Below are 26157 nucleotides of genomic sequence, written 5' to 3'. Positions count from 1 at the left end.
ACAGATTTTGGGAGAATTTGATGAGAAATATTTTCAGGAGAAACAGGAGGCTTTTGTAAATGTCTTAATATTAAATAAATGTTATTATCAGTTGTGATTGGCCTACATTAAAAAAATATGTTATTTGAAAGAAGTCATTTATTTGATGAAAAAATACAGTCAAAACAGCAATATTGTGAAATATTATTACAATCTAAAAGAACTGTTTTCTATGTGAATATATAGAAATATATAATATATAAACCTTTTTGAGCTTCAAATTTTGGGCTGCCATTACAAAGCTTTAAAGAGCCAGGACATTTTCTTAAAGGGGTGGTTGATTATGATTTCTCTTTTTTAGCTTTAGTGAGTGTGTAATGTTGCCGTTTGAGCAGGGATCATGTTCGTACAGTCTGACAGGGAACAATCGTGAAGGACTATTATAACTCGCACAGTGTGCTACCGACTTTACTCAGCAAAATCAGGACGTGTGATAAGACTACAGGTTATGGGTGAGCTCACAGCCTCTCAGAGTCACACGGTGGTGGCCATTCTCACGCTCGGGTTCACCGAAGGCAAAGGTCCCGATCGCTCAGGCTGCACCATGCGGAAAAACACAGGAAACAGACAGTGAACACAAACGAGGCGTCACGTCTCAATGATGTTGAGCTGAAGTTGAGTCGGCGGGTACCTGCTGGAGTCTGTACTCGGGCGGTGGTTTCAGTCGTCCTCTCAGCAGATTCTGAGGCGTGAGAGTAGATCGACAGACGACAGCCTGAAGAGAGGAGAAAGACCCTTCAGAGAAGGTGAAGAACAGCCTCACAATCACACAGACAATGGCCTCTCTCACCTTCTCCACTGCTCTTGATACAGGATACCTGGGGCTTCGATCTGCCGAGGAACAGAGCCATGCATTAGTTCAGATTGTATGAGATGCATTTGAAGCCAATGTAAAAATGCAACACACTTAATAATTAACATTAACTGGAAACACTTTACAGTAAGGTCTCATTAGGTAAAGTTAATGAATGCATTAACTAACAATGAGCAATACATTTGTTACAGTATTAGCTAGGGATGCACCGAATATTCGGCCACCGAAAATTTTCGGCCGAAAATGGCCCAAAAGTGCATTTTCGGTTTTCGGCCGAAAGACTTTTATCACCGAAACAACATGGCCGAAATGTTGTGATGACGCAAACAGAAACCGCGACCTGCACGTGCTTGTCTGAAGCAACATGTCCGCGGTGTGGAGTCTGTGGACGTATTTCAGTATATCTGACAAACACCCACGTCTGCTCCATGCACAAGCACTGACAGCGAGAGCTCATGTTCTCGATGAGAAGAGGACCAGACTTCACTGTGAACCCGAACGGTTTCTGAATGCAATCTTTAACAGTGGGCATGTTTTAAGCGCGGAACACACTTCAAGCTGGCGGCGGCGCGCGCGCGCGTGAACGCGATCATCTGTGAGCGCGATCGATCATCTCTTCCTTAAGAATAAACATGAATGAACATCTAAGGTGTGTTGAGGATACATTACAACTTACTGTCACGTATCATAAGTGGTATAATCGCTAAATCAGTGTCTCAACGGCGGAAAGACCTCACTATAACTGCTGTAAACTAAACAGTCATGTAGCATCACATTTACCTCAGGCAGTCATTCAGTGTCCACTCCACATCTGTTAGTGTCCACTCCACATCTGTTCACTAGAGAAATCAACTCTTTCACTAAATATATGACCTATATTACCCGTTATATTCATTATATTCTACTTAACCTGTTAATGATATATTGATTATTTCATGTATGTTTAAATAAAATGACAGACACTGTGTATAAATGATTATATTTCAACAACGAATTGGATAAAAAACTATTTTATAATTAGATTTAGAAGTTATTGCAAAAACTGCCTTATGTGAAGTTTACATGTTTGTGTACTATGTTATTTGAGTGTTGATTAGCGTTAGTTACTGTTCATTGTTAGTTCATGTTTACTTAAAGGCACAATATGTAATTTTTGGCCACTAGAGGTCGCTCATTCAAAATAAAAGTGTAGCTTGATGACTCCTTGATTTGTTTTATCATATTACACACATTTGAGTGTGTTGAAGTTATAACTTAATGTTATAATGCGACTCTGTGCATTCGCTCGGCTCTACTATGAGACACATGTTCACACTGGCGTGAGCGAGATCATATTAGGCGGTAAAACATGGCACTCTGTGCGGTAAATCAACAACACCAGATTTACACAATAAGACTAACTGTGTTGAGCTGGAGAACAATCATTAGTTTCTGTCCATCAATGATCCAAACACTGTCTAATAAAACACATCAGATATTAAAGCGTATACAAACCGGAAATCAAGGGTAACACCGTTTGTGTCCTGGTTAAAATTGCTTCTTTCTCTGGATTTAAACATTCTTGGAAACATTTGGGATAGTTAAATACACAAGTCAACAACATATATAACATTGATCTAGTGGCTTTTGGATATTTGAATCCAAAAATCTTACATATTGTGCCTTTAATACCTGATCCTTCACCTGCTTTGAAACAACTTGAGGGTGAGTAAATTACGACAAATGTTTCATTTTTGGATGAATTCTCTTTAAATCCATTAAATGATATTAACAAATACAATTTCTGATTTTAATAATGTATTAGTAAATGTTGAAATTAAAATTAAATAAGATGTATTCAATTATTTAGAAGTATTTTTCATTGTTAGTTCAACTTATTTTTTTTATTGAAAGCAACATTTCTCATTTTCCTTTATTTTAAGTGCTAAAATAGCTAAAACTAAATAAATCAAAACTATGAACAAAAATTTTATAGAAATTATATAGACATATTTAAAAAAAAAAAACTAATCAAACTGACAAAAGCACAACTAAATGACTAAAATATGAAAGCAAAATATAAATATAAAATCTAGTTTAAAAAACTGACATTATATCAATGATACTAAAATAATTTATTTTTCATTATTAAATGTATTATTTTATCACAATGCCAAATTCTTATATTATTTGATATCCAATTGAAACAATTGTGCTATTACTTTATTCTTCAGATTTTTAATATTAATATATTATACTATTTATTGAACATTGGTGTCTTTTTTTATATCACAGTTGCCACTGTTTCATAAAGGCAATAATCCTGAGGTTTATAAACCTTTTTAGAGTGATATAAAGATCTCAATGCTTTGCACCAACATCCCAAACACCATAATTCTGAAATAACATTTTTAATTTTATCGATATTTACTCAAAAAATTAAAACAGAAATGTATCATTATGGCTGTAGATTTGTATAACTTCCATTACCAGCAAGTGTTCACTCCTGTCGGATAATGGTATTGGGTATTGGCTGATTTACAGTTACATTTATGCATTTGGGAGACGACTAACAGTGCATTCTATCATGCCAGCATGTATAACCTGGGAATGAACCCCATGACCTGGATGTTGCAGGCGTCATATTCTAGCGGTTGAGCATTAGACAGGTTGAGGAAGCGTCACTCACCGCGTGTCCCACAGTAGATGAAGCCCAGCACAACGAGGAGGACGAGAACAGCACATGGGATTCCAGCAGCAAAACCAGCGATGGCGGCTCCACTGAGTCCAGCAGCTGACCAACACAACACCTACAGCATTAGAAGACTGCAGTACAACGGCTAGATTTGATTTTTTATGCACGTAACATGACAAGTAGTGCTCATTATTGGAGTACGTTTAAAAAAGAAAAAGAAATTAATGCTTTTAATCAGCAAGGATGCATTAAAGAGGACCTATTCTGCTTTTTCCACGTCCATCTGTCTTTAGTGTGTAATGTTGCTCTTCTCTATATCAGTGTTTCTGAACTCCCTGAAATGCCTCCAATGTAGCCTTGAGTTTTCTTCCAGTCACAATATTCCTCATTTAAATAATTCATATGCAGAATAAAAGGGCAGGGCCTGGTTGAGTTATGGTAAGGGGCGGGACATTTCCCAAACATGCTTGAAGCGCTTGACCAATCACAACACACTGCTCCAGCCGACCAATCAGAGCACAGTGTGCTTTTCAGAAGGAGGGGCTTCATAGAGACAAACTGCAAAAAATGCTTTTCTTACTTAGTATTTTTGTCTTGTTTTCAGTCCAAATATCTAAAAAATCTTAAATTTTTTGTAAGGGGAAAATAACTATAATAATCTGCCAATGGGGTAAGCAAAATAATCTTAATTCAAACAGAAAACAAGATTATTTTGCTTACCGCATTGACCGATTATTTTGCTTATTTTAAGCAAAAACTCACTTAATTTTGAGTAATTTTCCCCCAAAACAAGACAAAAACTTTTGCTTGTCCTGTAAATGCTTCTTAATGTAAGATTTTTTTTGATATTTGGACTGAAAACAAGACAAAAATACTAAGTAAGAAAAGCTTTTTTTGAAGTGCAGGAACTAAACAGAGCGTTACTGACAGACTGGGAAGAGAGGAGCCGCAACAATGGAAAATATGAGGACAATAATCAACATTCAAGCAGGAAAACCTACTCTATTACAGCACAAACACAACAGCAAGACTTTGTAAAAAGGCATAAAAGGTCACATTTAAATTAAGCAAAAGTGACAGTAAAGACATTTATATTATTTCAAATAAATGCTGTTCTTTTGGACTTTCTTTTCAACAAAGAATCCTGAAGAAATATATCATGTTTCAACATTAAGTAACTGTTTTCAACATTGATAATAATAATCATAAATGTTTCTTGAGCACAAATCCTCATATGAGAATGATTTGTGAAGGATCATGTGACACTGAAGACTGGAGTAATGATGATAAATTCAGCTTTGATCACAGGAATAAGTTACACTTACTTTACTATATATATATATATATATATATATATATATATATATATATATATATATATATATATATATATATATATATATATATATATATATATATATATATATATATATATATATATATATATATATATATATATATATATATATATATATATATATATATATATATATTCACATAGAACACACATTTTAATTTGTAATAATATTTCAAAATTTGTACTGTATTTTTGATCAAATAAATGCAGCCTGGGTGAACAGAAGAGACTTTGCTAGTGTCTCTGTAGTATGTATTTTTTCCACTTATAAATGTGTTTCTGTGTCCAAATAGTCATAATTTCATAGCCATTTTTCCACCCTCTCTCTGATCCGTCAAATTAAACAGCTGTTTTTTTCTGCTTAATCACTCCTAAGACTAAAAATGGCCTCATTGCAACAGGTTTGCTTTTGGTTTGATATATTGTTTAACTGCTTTATTCTTCAACAACAGCCTTTTTAAAAAAGCTGAATCAAACTGATTCATTAAAAAAATCGGTGCCGAAATATGGACTTTTCCATAGTATATCAAGCTCTATTTCTCTAAAAATCAATGAAAATTTGATTATGTTCAAAGCATATTGAGTTTGTGATTCATGTCACCTGGTCCAGTCCGATGCTGCTCTGACGGTTCTCCTGCGGTTCTGCCCGTTTTAGGGACGATCCTGAAGTAGTAAGTGTATTTTGGGTCGAGTCCTGAGATGGCTGTGTTTCTAGCAGAGGCCGGCATCACTCGAATGGTGCGGAAGTCAGACGTGAGGTTACCCTTCACCTGGATATCAAAGCCTTTAAAAGAACAATGACACTTTTAATACACACTGGAATGCAAAGTACTTGTTAATTACTATTCAAACAGAGCGAGCGACCTGTGATTATTTGCTTTTACCTGTAATAACAGAGGTGAGAGGAACGTGCCACGATAGAGATACCTCTGTTTGATCATCGCTCAGGAAAACACTTGAATTTGAGATTTGAGGGCCTTAAAAAGATCGAAATTGTATCTATCAATATTTACTGTGAATGAGAGATATAGAATGAAGAGAATTCGGATTTTTTATGTTTTTGAAAGAAGTCTCTTCTGCTCACCAAGGCTGAATTTATTTGATCCTAAATACAGTAAAATTCTGAAATATTATTACAAATTAAAACAGCTGTTCTCTATGTGAATATATTGTAAAATGTAATTTATTCCTGTGATCAAAGCTGAATTTATCATCATTACTCCAGTGTCACATGATCCTTCATAAATCATTATAATATGATGATTTGCTCCAGAAATTATTATCAGTGTCTTAATATTTTGTGGGAACAGTGACTTGTTCCATTTTTTTTTACTGACCCCAAACTTTTATCAATATATAAGTTCCTATATATTGTCCTATAAACGTTCACAATGCATTTGGTCAAGTAGAACAAGCCATTATCGCTAATGATAGATAAATCCATACCGAGGAGCGTCGTGTCCACGGTTGTGTTCCCCAGAGGGTTGATGGCAGTGCAGGTGTAGGTGTCCAGGTCAGCAGAAGTGGCATTAAACTCATGAATAAACAGCTGAGTTGTGTTTGCACTGATCTGGTATTTGGACCCAGTTTGCAAGCGCTCTCCATTCTTGATCCAGCGCACAAGGGCTTCCGGTGTGGCTTCAGCAGAGCAGTGAATCTCAACCGTCGTCCGGTCATCTTCACTCATGCTGGTTAAAATTACGGCCAGAAAACCCACAGGAGCACCTGCAAACAAACATAATTTCACTTAGTTCACTTTAAAGGTGCACTATGTAAAATGTTTCCAGAAAAATATCCAAAAACCACTAGGCCAGTGTTATATATTTTGTTCAGTTGAGTACTTACAATATCCCAAATGTTTCCAACTATTTGTAAATCGTGAGGAATTGCTATTTTAACCAATGAACCGGGACGTGTGAGGGCGTGGCCTGTCGATGACATCATATCTGCGTTCCTCTCCGTTTCTGGTTTTATTCTGCAGAAACGCTTTACTCTCACTGCAGTAGGGTTGGGCATCGAGAACCGGTTCCAACTTGGAACCGTTTAAAAAATAACGATGCCATTGGAATCGTTTAGAAATTATGTTTTCGATTCCGATCATCGGTTCCAAACGCACAAGTTTTCGGAAGTGCTTGCCGCGCCCGTTTGTTCTGTTGCAGCCATGGAGCACGGTAAGTGGCGCTCAAAAGTGTGGCTTTATTTCACAAAAAAAAAAAAAACCTGGGTCGGCACAGTGCAACACATGACAAACTTATTTCTTGCACGGGAGGATGCACTACAAATATGTGGTGTAGCTATAAATTAACGAGTGTAGCGTGTTTGAAATGCTGCGCAGGTCTGTCCCTCGGGCAACCCTGCGCTAACCAACGTTATTAACGGGATAGTTCACCCTGAAATGAAAATAAAGCCTTCTTTTACTTACCCTGATGTTGTCCCAGTGCCCTATGTCCTATGACATTTAAAATACTGTTCCTGCACGCGCTCCTTCCTATTATGGCATTGAATGGCGATCAGCTAAAACATTACAAAAAGTAAACAAATGTATCACGCAACGATACAGGGAGACGCGCGCCATATGGAAAGTGTTCAGTGGGCACACTATAGGTTTTGCGAGAAAGAAACCGTATTATTCAGTCAAAACACTGAGCTCGGCCGTTATTCTGAGCGCGCTCCTCTGTGTAAGTTACACTATGAGCCGTCAGCAGCCGCCGGCGCTCATGCCTACTATAATAACTCGCACTGTTGTCATTGCACCCACGATAAGCACACACACACACACACACACACACACACACACACACACACACACACACACACACACACACACACACACACACACACACACACACACACACACACGCGCGCGCGCGCGCGCACCATTTTGAGAAATCAAGCTCAATAGAAAAAAACGCGATTCTCGTCTTTTCTATAACGTATATGATAAGAAATAATACTAATAATATAACCTCCTTAAGTGAATATTGTGTACCGGTTGTCATGACAATATTGCGTGAGGCTACTGCGGCTTGGAGTGCGCACACACTGGAACACGCGCATTTGAACAACAGCTGGGTGAGTAAAAGATGGCTTTATTTTCATTTCAGGGTGAACTAACATTATCCCACCTCATCATAATCAGGTAAGTGATTGTAGTGTAAACCCCTTGACCAAATTGCGAATTGTGGTGAACAACAACGTTACTGAAATTATTTTTCCCCCTCGTAGATAAATGTAGCTATACGCAAATTGCCCACGCTAGTAGCAGTCCTAATGACTGCTGTTAATGCTATTGTTAAACCGGGACTCGGTGTGGAACTCCATTCACCTTTGCAGCAAAGCAAGTGAAAATGCCAGCGGAGAAAGTCCCAAAACTAAAACTCATTATTGAATCAAAATACAATTTTCCTCTGTGAAATGAGCCTGTGACATGTTGTGACTCCACCCCTCAAAGAATCGGAATCGAGAATCGAAAAGAACCGTAATCGAAACTAAGAATCGGAATCGGAATCAGAATCGTTCAAATCAAAACGATGCCCAACCCTAGTGTGAACAAGTGTCATAGCAGCCGCTGAGAGTAACGTCATAACATCATAAAAACACTCAGGTGTGTGTAATATGATCAATAGAGCTGCGTTACCTCACACTCATGAGCGGAGGAGCGGAAGTGGCGACTGTGTCATAATAAAAGTCCCGCTGCTCGCAAGGCGTGTGTTGCGTTCATCTTATTAACAATCGCTCCAGCGGTTCCTCAGCTCCACAACACTCGCTCCTGCTCTGCTTCAGACTACAGCAGGGCCGTAACCACCATAGAGATTGAGGGGAAAAGTCTCATTGACATTCACTTCATAACAGACGCGAATTCGTGTCATGTGAGGGGCTTCTGCCAGCGGCTCGTTTCGTTGAGAAATGGCTGACATGGGCTGTGTTTACACGTCTTTTTTTGTTAAAATCTACTGTTAATGTGTGACAAAACGTAGTTTTAAGACTTTTTCAGGTGATAATGTAGTTGTTTAAAGCTCAAATCTGTGGTTTATTTATAAAGAGAGCGCCTATTTGAACATTTTATCTGGCGGAGTTGTGAGCTCCAGTGGATCAGCAGCGCTCATTAACCCCAGCGAGAGCAGCCTTTCCTCGGCCAGTCCTTCTGCCGTCTGCCGCTGGCTCTGATGTCTCTGTGGTGTCTCGAGCTATAATTCGTCTTGTGTAGATCTAACGGCCGATCTTTGGTCTCATGGATCTATAATTTGTTCCATGGCAAATCGTTTAGGCTGAGGGCAAAGTGAAGTTTCATTACTTTTTTTTAGAGATGCACCGATCAGCATTTTTGGGGCCGATCACCGATTACCTATCCAAGATCATGTTCTGCCGATTACCGATCACTGCCGATCACAGAATGGCAGGGGAATGGCAATCTTTTATCTATAATCTTGCAGAGTTTGCACCATTTATAGAAATGAAACTAACTCTAAATTAACTGAGTCAAGATCTTGAAGAACCACCAAGTGTTTATTTTAGAAAATTAGATAACTTAAGGCTACTGTGGGCCATCTTTCCCAAATAAATGTATATAATAAATGTATATTATTATCTCACCTAAATATTTGATCATGCAGTGCATTTTTGTTTTTAAAAACAAATTTTCAGGTAGGTCTAACATTAGTATTGAGGTAAGAAATACTAAAGACATTTAAGATAAGATAATAAGAAATCAAATGTAAATTAATATTGGTCTTCCCTGAATAAATTAAATTAGATTAATCCTTAAGGTTGCAAAAGTTAGTCATTCAAGAGCAGTGAGTGTCATAAAGGTTCATCAAACAACACAAGACAAAGAGAAACTCAGAGACAGCAGCAGTTTATTCGACAGCTGTCACATTAAGAGTGAACACGGATCGGATACGTTTACATGCAGTTGCACAAACGTTCACTCGCAAGTCACGACGGGGTTTACGTGCACACTCGTCAAGACGGTCATTTAGTACTTACATTTGTGTGTATCTGACCATTTCAGCGCAATTTGTACTCGCAAGCTTTTTGTGAGATGGCCTGTGTGTGTGTGTGTGTGTGTGTGTCTCTCCAGACCGTGCGCGCGAGTGCTGAGCGGTTTGAACACTGGCAAGACTTAAAAATAAATGCAAATGATAAACATTAGTGACGATGCGACACTGCCTCGATTGTGCAAAGTGGCAAATCCTGTGTCAACTGTGCAGCTCGATTTTAGTGCAGATGCGATGCGCTGATGTGAAGCCATTTGAGCATTTTCAAAGGGAGAGAGAGAGAGCGCGCTCACGCGGTGATTCACGCGCGCTGTTTGTGAATTTACGTCCCACAGAAAGTTTTCAAATGACTGCGTAAGTTATTTAAAGAGCACCTATCATGGAATTTTGAAATTTACCTTTCATGTAGTGTGTAACATAGATCTAAGTGAACAAAAACATCCTGTGATAGCTTGAAATATGACAGTGCACCGTATATATAGTTATTTTCTTTCAAAAGTAAGAGTCGACTCGGAGTCATTTTTAAGAATCGTTAGAAGACCGAAGCTTTTTCTCTGACTAGATGACGTCAACTTGTCAAGTTATTTGAATACGATACGCCCACTTATTGCGCTCCAAGACGCCAGTGAAAACTAGAAAACATCATGGCCACGAGACGCTGTGTTCTGAAGTGCGACTCAAAAGCAAACTTTTTTCATCTGCCCAAGGATGAGCATTTGAAGACTAAGTGGCTTGAAGACAAACCATACATCGTCGCGATTGAGTGTTTATTATTAGTCGTCAAATGTATGTTTCGCGATCTCAGGAAGCTTTTATTATGGACTTGTATTATGGCACATGGTTCTTCTTCGTCTGTCTGTACCATATATGGACTACATGTGCACAGAGCGCCCTCCGGCTGCCATTATGAATTGAAAACAACACATAAGAGACTCAATCGCTCATGATTAGGCTATTTCTGCCCATTTTGAGGAAGTATTGAATAAAAAATACTCCTCTGTTTAGAAATTTGACACAGACATATGAGAATCTATCAATATGTCTCCACATCTGCACACTTTTGAACTAAAAGCCCTGAGGGATGTTGATTTGTCGCGAGTCTTCGTGAGGAGTTTTTTTATGAATGAGATCAGCTGAGGCTCATATTACAATCAAACAGTACCGACGCGGTTTTCATATTCATAACTCCTGACACATATTAACAAATTACTGTCATTATAAGACTTTGATGGGCGTTCCGTTTCCGAAAATATCTGCACAGACTATACCAATCACAACTGACTGGGTCATCGGACCAATCGCCGCAGATTAGCGTCACGTAAAGGCGGGGTTTTGAAAAGTGAATCACTAAAGGAATCATTTGAGAATCGCTGTCAAAACAGGTAAAAATAAATGCATATTATAAGAAAACTAAAGTCTTTTTTGTCATTGCATGCATGCAAAACTGTTGTTGGGGACTTCTAAAACAATATTTGGAACATTTTAAATGCCATGATAGGTGCTCTTTAATATAGAAATATGAATTGTACCTCACCTTCAGCATTATAATTATTTTACCCGCGCTGGAAAGAGAATGAGACGGTGTCGCTGCATATCATGCCCTAGCTCTCACGGCAGGTGCGGGTTTATGTGTCGTCAGCATGCGATCGGTTAATGAGATCGGCCTTTTTGGAGAACGCCGATCAATCATCCCAAAGCGATTATCGACCGATCGAGATCGGTTGCCGATCAATCGGAGCACCCCTACTTTTTTATTTTTAGGCTATAACTTTACGTTACAGTTGTAGCCGACTAGCGCTGACTTTGAATGTTTGACTGAATTGTTTGCTTTATTTCATGTATAGCTTATTATACCTTTTACTTATACTTTTGTATTATTGATCATACATAAACTTGCATTTAACAAAAAGAGACTGGGTTGTGTTTCATGTCATTTAAAGGTCCCGTTTTTCGTGTTTTTTTGAAGCTTTGATTGTGTTTACAGTGTGCAATATAACATGTGTTCATGTTTCGCGTGTAAAAAAACACAGTATTTTTCACACAATTTACTGATCTGTATACTGCTGTTTTCACTGTCCTCAAAACGGCTTGAAAGATTTCCCTGTTCTATGAAGTCCCTCCTTCAGAAATACGTAACGAGTTCTGATTGTGCCAGCGGTTCCCGTGTTGTGATTGGACAGCAGCTTAGCAACAAGACCACTCCCCCTTTTTCGCGCGTTCTTGTGGGCGGAGGTTAGTCGACATACTGCTCTACTGACGTAATTAAAGCAGGAAATACCAGGATGTAGTCCTAACCAGCCGTTCGCTGTAGGCTTTGAAAGGGAACTTCTGTTAAATAAAATATCTCGCTTGGCATTGAACTTTGAGCTTTATAATTTTACAGGTATTATAAATGCTCTAACAGCAACATTACACACTAACTAAAGTTTGAAAAATGGGATCACGAAGAACAGGACCTTTAATGTTATCACAGTGATAATCATATTGTCTGAACCAGATATTAATACACAGATTTTCTCCTCATTGTTGTCACTACTAGAGCAAGCTCCTGATTGGTTAACGCGGGGCGAATATCCGCCAAAGTTCAGATTTTTCAACTTGAGCGATTCGCGCGAATCACGCGTTCAAAACGCTCAATTCGCATCATTCGTGTGAATCGTGTCATTCGCGCCGCCTCATTCGCGCGAATCGCGCCGCAGAATGCCATTTTGCGTCTTTGCATTGACTTAACATGTAAATCACTCGCGTGAATCGCGTCCGGTGTGAACGCACCATAACAGCGCTTGTCAATGTCAAAATGATTGAGATGGCCAATCAAATCAGTCAAATCTTTTGGCTCGTGCACAGTCTTCACCAGTGTTGCCAAGTCCACGGTTTAACAGCGGAATTGGACTACTTCAATACTGTTGCCGCGGGCTGTTTTTCCATGTCCGCGGGTTGAAGCGACCCCAATTATGTGATATTTTGCCCCGGGATAGTGAATTTTAGCAGGCAACCCTGCCAAAAAGACACATGTTTTACACGATTGGGCTTGTTTTGGGCTAGTTTTGAGTAGCAATTTGGGCGGGTTTTGTTGTGAAAACCTGGCAAACCTGGCCACTCACAGACGAGCGCGTCAATCTATCACTTTATGTGAGCAGATTTGAACCCAGAACCTTTGACACGGTTTGCAAAAATTCTACCACCAGACCACTGGGGAATTTGTCACCAGCAGATCTATGTATTTATTCACTCATGCGAAGAATCTCGGGACTGATAATATATATGACGCAAATTAATGCAAATTTTGTTTGCAAATAGTTCCAAAAGGATTATTTCCCAACTAGAATTACACCTAGAATTTCGTTCACTGATCGGTTTATTTATGCTTTATAAAAATAAAAAAAATTGGTCCCACCCAATGTTCAAGACATGTTTACGGCCTTATACTACAGTAACGTTAATAATCACATCCATCAACATGATTTCTGCCCGAGTCCTATCCCGATTCTTTTCCATCGGCTGTGAGGTGAAGACCACATGTCCCAAGATTCTGCGCTCAAACGTGACTTCATCAGACTAAGCTTTGTTTTGAATAGGCGACCTCTAGCGGACGGAAAAGTTACATAGTGCACCTTTAAAGCTGCAGTCCATAACTTTTTGCGCTCTAGCGGTTAATAAACAGAATAAACTAATAAACAGTTTGGAAAATGGATTCATGTTGTACATTCTCAATATATAATATTTGTAAGTCTTGAACACAAAAAAAGTTACGGACATCGCCGTACTATAGTACGGGAAAACGTCACAGAATACAAAGATGAATTTAAACCCGGAAGTTGAATATAGCGCAAGGTTTAAAACTAACTCGTTTTCTCCTACAATCAAAACGAATGGATGATAAAATTGACTTCTATGATACTCAACACTCATATCTGTTAAAATCTCAAAAAATTATTTAGGGTTTCATGACCCTTTAAAATTAAAATTAGCCCATGATTTACTCGCCCTCAAGCCCCATCCTAGGTGTATATGACACATTATTCTTTCTGATGAACACAATCGGAGTTATAGACCTATTAAAAAATATCCTGACGCTTCCAAGCTTTATAATGGCAGTGAAGGGGTCCATTGAGTTTCAAGGTCATAAAAGTGCATATATCCATCATATAACTGCTCCACACGGCTCTGGGGGGTTAATAAAGGCCTTCTGAAGAGAATTGATTGGTTTGTGTAAGAAAAATATCCATATTTAAAACTTTATAAAGTAAAATATCTAGCTTCCGGCAGACCGTCTTCCATATTGAACACCTCTCGCAGTTTAAAACGCTTACACGCTTTTTTTCGTAAGTTGAATTCGTAAGGTGGTGGATAGATGCACTTTTTTGAGCTTCAAACTCAATGGACCCCGGCCATCACTGCCATTATAAAGCTTGGAAGCGTCAGGATATTTATTAATATAATGCGGATTGTGTTCGTCTGAAAGAAGAATGTCATTTACACCTAGAATGGGGCTTGAGGGTGAGTCAATCATGGGCTAATTTTCATTTTAAAGTGAACTACTCCTTTAATGACTTGCAGGTTTCATTCCAATGATTTACTATTTTCTAAAGCACCCTAATTTAAACGAAACCTGAAAAAGAATCAACTTTAATAAATGGTGAGGCTGGAAATAAAAGAAAAAGTGTCTTTGAAAGTTTTTATTCTAGCCAAGAAGGTGAATTCGGGTTGCAGGTTGTGCAGTCAGAAAAGACAAAAAACAAAGCCCTTCTTTTATGCTTTTATTTCAGTGAGTGAGGGCCAATAACACAATAACAAACTCCCTAGTTGGTGTTATCTGCAGCTGTCCCACCTTGAAGTTTCTGAGAACTTGTTCAAGGCTACAGAAACAAACACACTAGTTCTATTAAGAAAAGTATCACAGGTTATCAAACTGAAAACTAGAATTACCCTTATATTTAACAAAACATCTTATATAAGAGCTTGATATAATTAAAAACGCATTATAATGGTTTGATATAGTTTGTCATGTTCAAAATTTCCATTACAAACCTCAAATGCACAATTTGGAACAATACTGTATGTATATGTATATGTATATATATATATATATATATATATATATATATATATATATATATATATATATATATATATATATATATATGTATGTATGTATGTATGTATGTATGTATGTATGTATGTATGTATGTATGTATGTATGTATGTATGTATGTATGTATGTATGTATGTATGTATGTATGTATGTATGTATGTATGTATGTATGTATATATGTATATATATATATATATATATATATATATATATATATATATATATATATATATATATATATATATATATATATATATATATATATATATATATATATATATATCTATATCAAAAGTTTGGAAACATTAAGGTTTTTAATGTTTTTGAACATCTCTTCTGCTCACCAATGCAGCATTTATTTGATCACAAATATAGTAAAATACAGTAATATTGTGAAATATTTTTCCAAAAAAAACAAACAAACTGATTTTTATTGTAATATACTTTAGAGTGTAATTTATTCCTGTGATCAAAGCTGAATTTATCATCATTACTCCAGTCTTCAGTGTCACATGATCCTTCACAAATCACTCTAAGAGCATTTCTTGTTATCAATTATTATTTTGGAAATCATAATACAGTAAATATGTGTATGAAATAAAAGTTCTATTTATAATAAATGCTGTTCTTTTGAAAAATCACAGTTTCAACAAAAATATTAAGCAGCACAAATGTGTTTAACATTAATAATAAAATAAACCACTTTTATGATTTATTTTCACACATAATCTGTTGCTCCATAAATGTTCAATACAAACATGTATATTTTTCTGTATATCATACATTATAGGAGTAGTGAAAAGCACATTTTTCTTAAGGTGTGCCTTTAGCCCCGTTGTACCCTAAACCTCAAAAGTTTGGAAACATCAAGGTGGTTTAATGTTTTTGAACGAAGTCTCTTCTGCTCACCAATTTATTTGATCACAAATACAGTAAAAACAGTAATATTGTGAAATATTTTTACAATTTAAAAAAACCTGATTTCTATTGTAATGTACTTTAGAGTGTCATTTATTCCTGTGATCAAAGCTGAATTTATCATCATTACTCCAGTCTTCAGTATCACATGATCCTTCACAAATCATTCTAAGAGCATTTATTTTTATTATGAATATTTTTTTATCATGATTCACTGCCATTCAAAAGTTTTGGGGTAAATAATAAGAAAAAAAGAAGAAATTTATGTTTTTATTTACCAAAAACTGTAAATATGTTTATGAAATTAATAAATATTCTAAAAGTTCTATTTATAATAAATGCTGTTCTTTTGAAAAATCACAGTTTCAACAAAAATATAAAATAAATACAGCCTTGGTGAGATTAAGAGACTACTTTCAAAAACATTTAAAAAAATTTACTATTTAAAACATGTATTTATTTCTGCAGATTTGGGCCTCCAAAGTAAACAAAGCTAGAGAAATGTTGATTATAAATGTAATTAATTCAAAATCAAAATGTATTTAAAAGCACACAATTATGCAATGTATTTTTATTCTAATTAGGGTAGCTTAGTAACCACTTGCCATTATTAAAATTGAATACATTTTTCTGTGCACTATTTGAACGACGCAAAAACTCAAACACTTATTAGGTTACATTTCAGTTCAGATGCAAGAGAGGGATTTCTACAACTACATAATATTAATCACAACTACATTTGCAATATTAATTATTTAGTTACAAATAGTAATAATAATAATATCGGTAACATTTTACAATAAGGTTTCATTAGTTAATATATTAACTAACATGAACTAACCATGAACAATACATTTGTTACTGTATTTGTTCATCTTTGTTAACGTTAGTTAAAACAAATCCAGCTGTTCATGGTTTGTTCATGTTAGTTCACAGTGCATTAACAAATGTTAATACGATTTTAATAATGCATTAGTAAATGTTGAAATGAACATTAACAAATATTAATCAATCAATTAACCAATGCTTTAAAAGTGCAGTTCATTATTAATTCATGTTAACTAATGAACCTTATGGTAAAGTGTTACCATAATATCTATAGAATTTCCTTATAATTGTAGAAGTTATGATGACTATTCGTTATTTATTTATGAATACTGTTTACTTAAATAATATTCACCATAAAATGACAAGAAAAGAGATTTTTCACATAAGTTTTGATATTTGAAATGTAAGTGAGAAACAGAGCATGACTTACGGGGAATGACACTGCACTGTGTGTGATTCAGAGGATGCTCAGCTTCACAGATGATTTCTTGTCCATGTAATGTCTGAATGTCATGTATAGTTATGCTGTAATTGCCGTATCCACTGGCGTTATGGCTCAGGCCGGGGAAAGACACTCGTGCTTCTGGAGCGCCTCCTGGCCACAGACAGAGGAACTGCAGCGCTGCGCTTCGATTCCCAGCCTGAACTGAACACGACGGCCCGCCTCTGGGAAGCTCTGCCATGATGAAAATGAGATGATAAGAGCATATGTATTGACTAACATATCCACAGACAGGCTTGACTTTAAACTACTTGCTTAATAGACCTCAGGGAAGCGCCATATTACATTTTTGACAGGAATATACACATATATTATGTAAACACAAACTTTTATTTTGGATGCGATTAATCACGATTAATCGTTTGACAGCCCTAAAACATTTAAATGTGTATTTTGGATGTTTTCTTGCCTTAACCCTCTGGTGCTCTACGGTCATTTCTGACCGGAACATTTTCTGTTTTGAAATGTTAAAAATCACAACTTCATCGGAATGATATGAAACTTGGTGACTTTTCTAGTGTGATATTGACACATCCACTCACACACACACGCACGCTTATACACACACACACACACACACACACACACACACACACACACACACACACACACACACACACACACACACACACACACACACACACACACACACACACACACACACACACACACACACACACACACACACACACACACACACACACACACACACACACACACACACACACACACACACACACACACACACACACACACACACACTTACCTATGAAAAACTGAACCTATGAACCACATTTGGAATTTTTTTAAATCACAGCTTCATCGGAATGATATGAAACTTGGTGACTTTTCTAGCATTAGGTGTGTAAACACACAAAAGAATTGGGGTCATGATTCGAGCATGCTAATTGGTCGTAAAAAAAAAAGTAGCGTTCATTGTCTTCGGTCATAAATGACCGACCATAGGAAATGAATGGGAAATCGGCAAAAACACAAAAATTCTCTGAATATTTGTGTGTACAATCTACAAATCGGCCAAAATGCTGAAAAAAGTACACCGCAGTAAAGAGATGACACTCTAAAACATCAAGAGTGTGATATTGACACATCCACTCACACACACACACACACACACACACACACACACACACACACACACACACACACACACACACACACACACACACACACACACACACACACACACACACACACACACACACACACACACACACACACACACACACACACGAAAAACTGAACCTATGAAACACATATGGAATTTAAAAAATCACAGCTTCATCAGAATGATATGAAACTTGGTGACTTTTCTAGCATTAGGTATGTAAACACACAAAATAATTGGGGTCATGATTCGAGCATGCTAATTGGTCGTAAAAAAAAAAAAAAAGTAGCGTTCATTGTCTTATATATTTGTGTCTTGAATATTTGTGTGTACAATCTACAAATCGGCCACGATGCTGAAAAGAAGTACACAGCAGTAAAGGGGTGACACTATAACATCAAGAGAGTGATATTGACACATCCACTCAAACACACACACACACACACACACACACACATACACGCTTATACACACACACCTATGAAAAACTGAACCTATGAACCACATTTGGAATTTTTTAAAATCAGTTTCATCAGAATGATATGAAACTTGGTGACTTTTCTAGCATTAGGTGTGTAAACTCAAAAAAAAATTGAGGACATGATTCGAGCATGCTAATTGGTTGTAAAAAAAATACTCCCACTTGTGCTCTTCGGTCAAAAATAACACCATAGGAAATGAATGGGAAATCTGCAAAAACACAAATTCACAGAAAAAAAAAACAATATTTCTAACAAAAGAAATATCTAAATATCTTTATAATAAATAGTCTTTGAGGTTTTTTTTAAATATATATTCAAATCCATCAAAAAAAAAAAATCATTAAATGTGTCCAAAATAGAACAAGGGAATTCTCAAGCCTCTCCATAGAGAGCTCTAGTGATTACACCCATGGTTGCAGGATTTCCTAAATAATTCCAAAAAAAAAATATTTTGAAGGTCTAGTCTCTATTTTAACCTGAAATACTGCAATTATTATAATATAATATAATATTTGTATAATTTTCAATGACAAAAATAGACCATAAATATTGCATAAATATAAAAAAATACCATCAAATCATCTCAAAATACAAAATGAAAAAGAAAAAATGTTATTGAAGAAAAATAAATTGCATTGGTTTTACTGGGGTGGAGGAAGTTTAATTTTTAGGTGTCCGGTCACTTATGAGCACCAGAGCAGAGGGTTAAACACTGTCAGCAGGGGAAAATATCAAGTATACTAACATCCTAGAACACCATATTCTGCCCATATTAAATCTGAACTATACACTCGTACCATAGACAGTTACAGTGACGTTCCTCTCAAGCGTCGCCTCAGTTCTGGTGTTGACCATCACACAAGTGTAAACGCCACTTTGACTCGTCTCCACATTGGGGAGATGAACTGCTCCAGCTGGAGACGCTGCAATGGACTCGCCATTGAAAAGCCACGATGTGGAGGGGGCCGGTTCACCCTCAGCCTGACAGGAGAGGAACAGAGACTCTCCCGAAACAAAGACTGCTTTTGTGGGACTGACCTTGAGAACTGGCATATCTGGTCCATCTAAGGGCAGCCGAAGAGGGAAAATAAGATGTAGGAAATGAAACGGGCTACTGTTGGGAAAGTAGAAGCCTCTTAATGACATTCTGCCAGAAGGTAACAAGACTCACAGGTGGTTTAAACGAACGTCATTCACATATATACTCACACAGCACTGTGATGTCCCTGTGTTGCGTCTCAGAGCTGAACGGGTTGGTAAGTGATACAGTATAGCGACCCGTGTCATTCCTACTGGGCTGGTTTATCGTGAGTTTCTTCTCGCCGATGGAATAATGAGGTCCATTTTTTACCTGGAGCCCATTAAATAACCACCTCACCTCTTTGGCCTCCCCTCGCATTGTGATGTAATACAAGGTGAACTTCACGTCGCCCTCAACGGCGTCATCTGAATCAGTGTGCAGGGATGCATTCATGAGGATATCTATTGAGAAAGAGACTCACGGAAATTAACCACAATTATCAACTCCAAGTTCACATCAAAGAAACATGAAATACTCCTATGCATGTGTGAACAATCGCTAAACTAGTACATAAAGCCAGTCTTTAGGAAAAGTGATGGCTCAATACACGTACTTAAGACAATTATTGCTTAAACAGTCCTTCCAGAAAAATGCGGCTTTTTTTGTGATTGTTGCGGGCAAAAATCCTTCATTATGCGGCATGTTTTCTTAAAAAATGCGATGGAAAATGCGGGATATTTATGCAATTTTATGCGATAAAATTGCGGGAACTTGCTATACAAAACAGACATTTGAGTGCTTCCAATGCACAAAGTGCAATCTCTTAAAGGGTTTGTTCACCCAAAAATGAAAATTCTGTCATTAATTACTTCCCCTCATGTCGTTGGACACCCGTAAGACCTCCGTTCATCTTCGGAACACAAATTAAAGGGATAGTTCACCCAAAAACGAAAATTTTATGTTTTTCTGCTTACCCCTAAGGCATTCAAGATGTAGGTGTCTTCGTTTCTTCAGTAGAACACAAATTATTTGATATATTTGCATAAATATCGCTCGGTTTCTCTCAGAAACCGATCGTTTCGTGTCTTAAGACATCAATGTGTCGTCACGAGCCGCGGGGTTTAATTTGAAGTTGTCTGTCCATGTTTTTTTTACTCTAATAGAATTAGACCCCATTGACAAGCATTATATGAGTGACACACAACAACGGTTGGAGTTAAAAATCTTCATTTGTGTTCTACTGAAGAAACGAAGACACCTATATCTTGGATGCCTTAGGGGTAAGCAGAAAAACATCAAATTTTCGTTTTTGGGTGAACTATCCCTTTAAGATATTTTAGTTGAAATCCGATGGCTCAGAAAGGCCTCCATTGGCACAATGCACTTTACACTCTCAAGACCCATAAAAGATACTAAAGACGTCGTTACAAAGTCCATCTCACTACAGTGGTTCTACAATAACTTTATGAAGCAACCAGAATATTTTGTGCGCGCAAAAAAACTCAAAATAACGACTTGTATAGTGATGACCGATTTAAAAACACGGCATCATGAAGCTTCGAAGCGTTAAGAATCAGCGAGTCGATTCATGATTCGGATCGCGTGTCAAACCGCTGAAATACATGACTTTGGCGATCCAAACCGCTGAATCAACTCACTGATTCATAACGCTTTGAATCTTCATGATGCTGTGTTTTGAAATCGGTCAACACACCGGGAAACTGCTTTGCGCGGTCTTTTGCTGTTATTTTTGTTGGCAGATGGGAATTTGCATGCTTCATCATGGTTTCACCAATATCTATGGTTTCCCCGCGGGGTTTGCAGCTTTTCCATGACGTTCACGTCGGGTTATTACGTCACTTCAAAACGTTCCCATGGCAATAGGGGGAAATGGCGGCTCTTGTGTGAAGTAAACAAATATTTTTCAACTTTCTGCTAATATATATGACTTTTTTGCAACGAAAATGCTGGGATTATGAAATCATGCTAGCCCCACGTATTTTGCACGCAGAAATAGGCAATTTACACGGCGAAAGTGCGGCATATTTGAAAAAAATGCGGCCCCCGCATTAAATATGCGGACTTTGGCTGATTATGCATTAAATCATTCGATCGCATAATCGCGTTTTTCTGGAGGGACTGCTTAAAGGTGCTTTCTGGTAGCCGATGTTGATATTTCAAATCACCAAAACAAACACGCCCCTACCCCAAAAGGGTCTCGCCTCTATTTTGATAGCTCCGCCCTACACATACGTACGCAACGCAGGCAATGACTATGACCAGCCGGCCGAGGGTGCGATGCCATCAATAAGTGAAAGCAATGTGTGTTACTATGGTAATCCAGGTCGAGTGTTCAGTGAAAAAGTTATCCCTTACATCCCAAAAACACAAACACAGTTCTCATGAACAACTCGATCGCACGAGCATGACAGTTCAACTAACGAACATATTACAATTATGACAAGATTATAGGGTTATATCAATCACGAAAAGAAGAAACAAATGAAACAAACATATATTAGGAGTTTATTATCTTACTTTTCGGACACACTTTGGGAGCTGACGCTTGAAACAGACAGTGAGGAGGTTTAGACGCTCCAGGTTTATACGGTGTGGAAATGAATGATTCTTTATCATCTCTGAAGTGAACGACAATACGATCGCAAATAGACAAACAAGCGAACATGAGCATATTCAAGCAAAAGCCAGCATATATTAGTTCTGCGAAACAAAACAAAATCAATGTTACTCGCCTATGGAGAAGAAATAAAGCAACGCTCCTTGAGTTCTCTCCAGCGCTGGAAAGCTGATCGTAAGCCTTCTTTTGTTCCACTATCTGCCATCTCTCTCTCTTTCTGTCGTGGCTCCGCTAATGTCCGTCCTGTGTTGTGTCTTTTGAATAATGACGTGCTCTCTTCTCCCCGTCATTAGTAGACACGCCCCTCACTGCTGATTATTACCACTTTTATAAAGCAGTTTTGAAATAACACTTTCCCCACCTTTAATTTTATACATGAACATATGAGGGAGGCACAATATATCGGCATCGGACGATATATGTTCATTTTTAAAGTTATCGTATCTGCCTGATAAGAAGATTTGGCCGATTTCGAACCAATAAATAATGGACTCCTTCAGCTGAGACTCTTCTGATGTGCACTGTTCGCCATTATGGGTTTGAATTGCTTGAAATATGATTAGAATCACCTCAAAAAAGAAAAATACAGTTCAGTGCAACATGTGCAGCGCAAGTCTGTCATATAGACTACATAAAATTATAATGAGAACATCATAATTGTGTGTTTGGGACATGGATTTTAATGGTGAGACTTTTGTTTTTCTAATCAGACTCTCAAAAATTATATAAAAATTTGGATTTAGATTGATCGGCCGATATATCGGTTTTCAAATATAAAGAATTATCAGTTATCTGGTAAAATTTTCATATCGGTCCCTAATTAAAACAATTTCAGATGTAATCTACTAACATTATAATGCATTTTAGCTTTGTTTTCAGTTGTTTATGAAAAGATATAATGCATAACAACGTACATTATGAATACCTTTTTATTGCATTATACAAAAAGGCTTCAAGTAAAATGTAACCCATAATTATAAAAAATAAATGCTTAACATCATTAGTTCATGTACATCCAGCACATATGATTAATATATTTCGCATACACATGAACTACTGATCAGTTAATGAGTATATAGTGTTGTTAATGACATATTATTAAAAGTTATGATATATTATATTAGCCGATTGGTTTGGGCTTTTTAAATGGCATCTAATAAAGTGTATAAAAATATAATTTAATGGTTGAAAATTAAACAAATTACACAATACTTACCCAAAATCACTAAATAAATGCAATGCTAAATCTATTGACAAGGCTGCAACATGTTCAAACCAGTAGGTTTGGTTGATCAGTTATTGATCAATACATATAATCCAACTAATCGATCAATATAACTGTGTATCGCTAATTATAATGTTACCACACATACTGTATTCTCAGCCATATTCTCCATACTCACCGTAAACAAAGAGGTCAAATGTAGCGCTGACCTTTGCCTCCCCGATTTTAGTCATTTCCACAGTGTATGTAGAGTTATTTCTAAGGGACACATTTCTGAAGGTGAGGGATCCGTCCTGTTCTGGTCTTAAAATGTCTGAATCAACACCTGAAAGCGAGCCGTCACCAACGGTCCATCTGGCGATCAGAAGGCTTCCCATAAACCACATGACCTCAGGCTGAAAGGCACCAGCATGAGACACACCGAGCGTCACATTGGTTCCCACAAGAGCTTCGACTGATGCGGGTCCCGTGGGTGAGATGGTCAGATTACACAGGTTACCTATAATATTAAGGGACAAAAAAAGGGCAATAATTCTTCTTGCAAAACTTTGCCATGATGCTACAATGTTCTGGGTGAAAATGCCCTTCAATGTACAGATTAACCCTGAAATATACCATATTTAATTACCTTAACCATTACATCCCAATGTGAGTTATTCCAAAAGTGGGTAAATGATGAATTAGTACTTTCAAACAAAACCCAGACATTAACTAGAGATATTGCCAAAATTACTATATTAAGATTTTTTTTTTATGGATACTAAGAGAAATTTAAAAGACAGGCATTCATGAAAATTGTCAAAGTAAATTGAAACAAATTAAACAAAATTAACTTGCATTTAATTGATCATTGGCTGACAGACATTTACATAGAAGGCAATAGTATTACTACTGACAAAGTTCACTTTTAAGGAAAAAAATTTAGGACAAAAATACAAAATTTGTAAGGCTTTATATGTGATTTTACATGAAATATGCAAACAATAGCCTCAGGTAAGTTATTTTCAATGTTTAATAAAAAATTAACTTTTTACTCAGGGTTATGTTAAAGACTGTCATTTACAATAAAATGAATAATGTATTTATTTATAGACATACATGATGAGATTTAATTTTCACTTACCTGCAAGGAGGAACAAAATAACACAAATCAAACTAAGCGTCGTCTGCATGTCGACAAACTATGTAGGTCTTTCAGGGTTTTAATTTTGGATGATGATATTCCGTGGATAACTGATGAATAGCTGTGAAGTCTCTCAACATCCCTGAGGAAATCCCCAAACTCCTCCGTACAGGTGAGATTTACCTGGAGTCTGAGAAAACATCCCGTCACGTCATTTCAACATATATATAAACGTGTATTCTGTTTACTCGGAAGTACAAATGTCGATTTCTGGTTTCTTTACACGCGTTTCAAGCAGTTTGATTGAATTGCACCGCATGAAAACAGTGAATCATTAAACGAGGTGTAGGAGTGGGCGGGGCTTAGAGTCCTGATTTTAAAGCGATAGTTCATATCTCTAAATGGCTCTGGTTCATATAAAGGGATAGTTCACCCAAAAATGAAAATTAGCACATGATTTACTCACCCTCAAATCATCCTAGGTGTATACGACTTTCTTCTTTCAAACGAACACAATCGGAGTTATATTAAAAAATGTCCTGGCTCTTCCAAGCTTTATAATGGCAGTTCTGTTTTGAAGTACATAAAAGTGCATGTATCCATCATAAAAGTGCATCCATCCATCATAAAAGTGCATCTATCCGTCATAAAAGTGCATCTATCTGTCATAAAAGTGCATCTATCCTTCATAAAAGTGCATGTTTCCATTATAAAAGTGCATCCATCCATCATAAAAGTGCATCTATCCATCATAAAAGTGCATGTATCGTCATAAAGGTGCATCCATCCATCATAAAAGTGCATCCATCCATCATAAAAGTGTATCCATCCATCAGAAAAGTGCATGTATCCTTCATAAAAGTGCATTTATCCATCATAAAAGTGCATCCATCCATCATAAAAGTGCATGTATCGTCATAAAGGTGCATCCATCCATCATAAAAGTGCATCCATCCATCATAAAAGTGTATCCATCCATCAGAAAAGTGCATGTATCCATCATAAAAGTGCATCTATCCATCATAAAAGTGCATGAATCCATCATAAAAGTACATGTATGCATCATAAAAGTGCATCTATCCATCATAAAAGTCTATCTATCCATCATAAACATACATGTATCCATCATAAAAGTGCATCAGTAGCTGTAAAATATTTATAGAATTTGAGTACACACAAAAAAAAAAAAGTAATGGAGGCTTTGACCATCGTTGTGGACAATGGGGGAACTTGGAGTCAAAAAGAACCACTGATTATGGATACACAATTATTTTAGCATCCTTAATCTAATGGTTTTAAACAGTTATTGTTTAGTTCA

The 26157-nt window shown here is 36.9% G+C and overlaps 1 protein-coding gene across 1 annotated transcript; it reads right to left on the bottom strand.

Annotated features, from left to right (window-relative positions):
* Positions 1–513: 513 nt before the first annotated feature.
* vsig10l (V-set and immunoglobulin domain containing 10 like) lies at positions 514–24888 on the bottom strand (the record flags this gene model as incomplete). The annotated part of the gene is made up of 11 exons (XM_079838144.1): positions 514–576; positions 671–870; positions 3522–3626; positions 5486–5668; positions 5769–5861; positions 6331–6609; positions 17153–17398; positions 19630–19896; positions 20042–20314; positions 23895–24215; positions 24840–24888. 11 exons carry the CDS (start codon positions 24886–24888, stop codon positions 514–516), a joined length of 2079 nt encoding a protein of 692 aa, XP_079694270.1.
* Positions 24889–26157: the final 1269 nt, after the last annotated feature.

This window comes from Gobio gobio (assembly GCF_949357685.1).
Source record: "Gobio gobio genome assembly, chromosome: 15".
In the NCBI taxonomy this organism is placed as follows: Eukaryota; Metazoa; Chordata; class Actinopteri; order Cypriniformes; family Gobionidae; genus Gobio; species Gobio gobio.
Note: the sequence above shows the minus strand (reverse complement) of the source record. Positions and strands in the feature narration are given on the sequence as shown.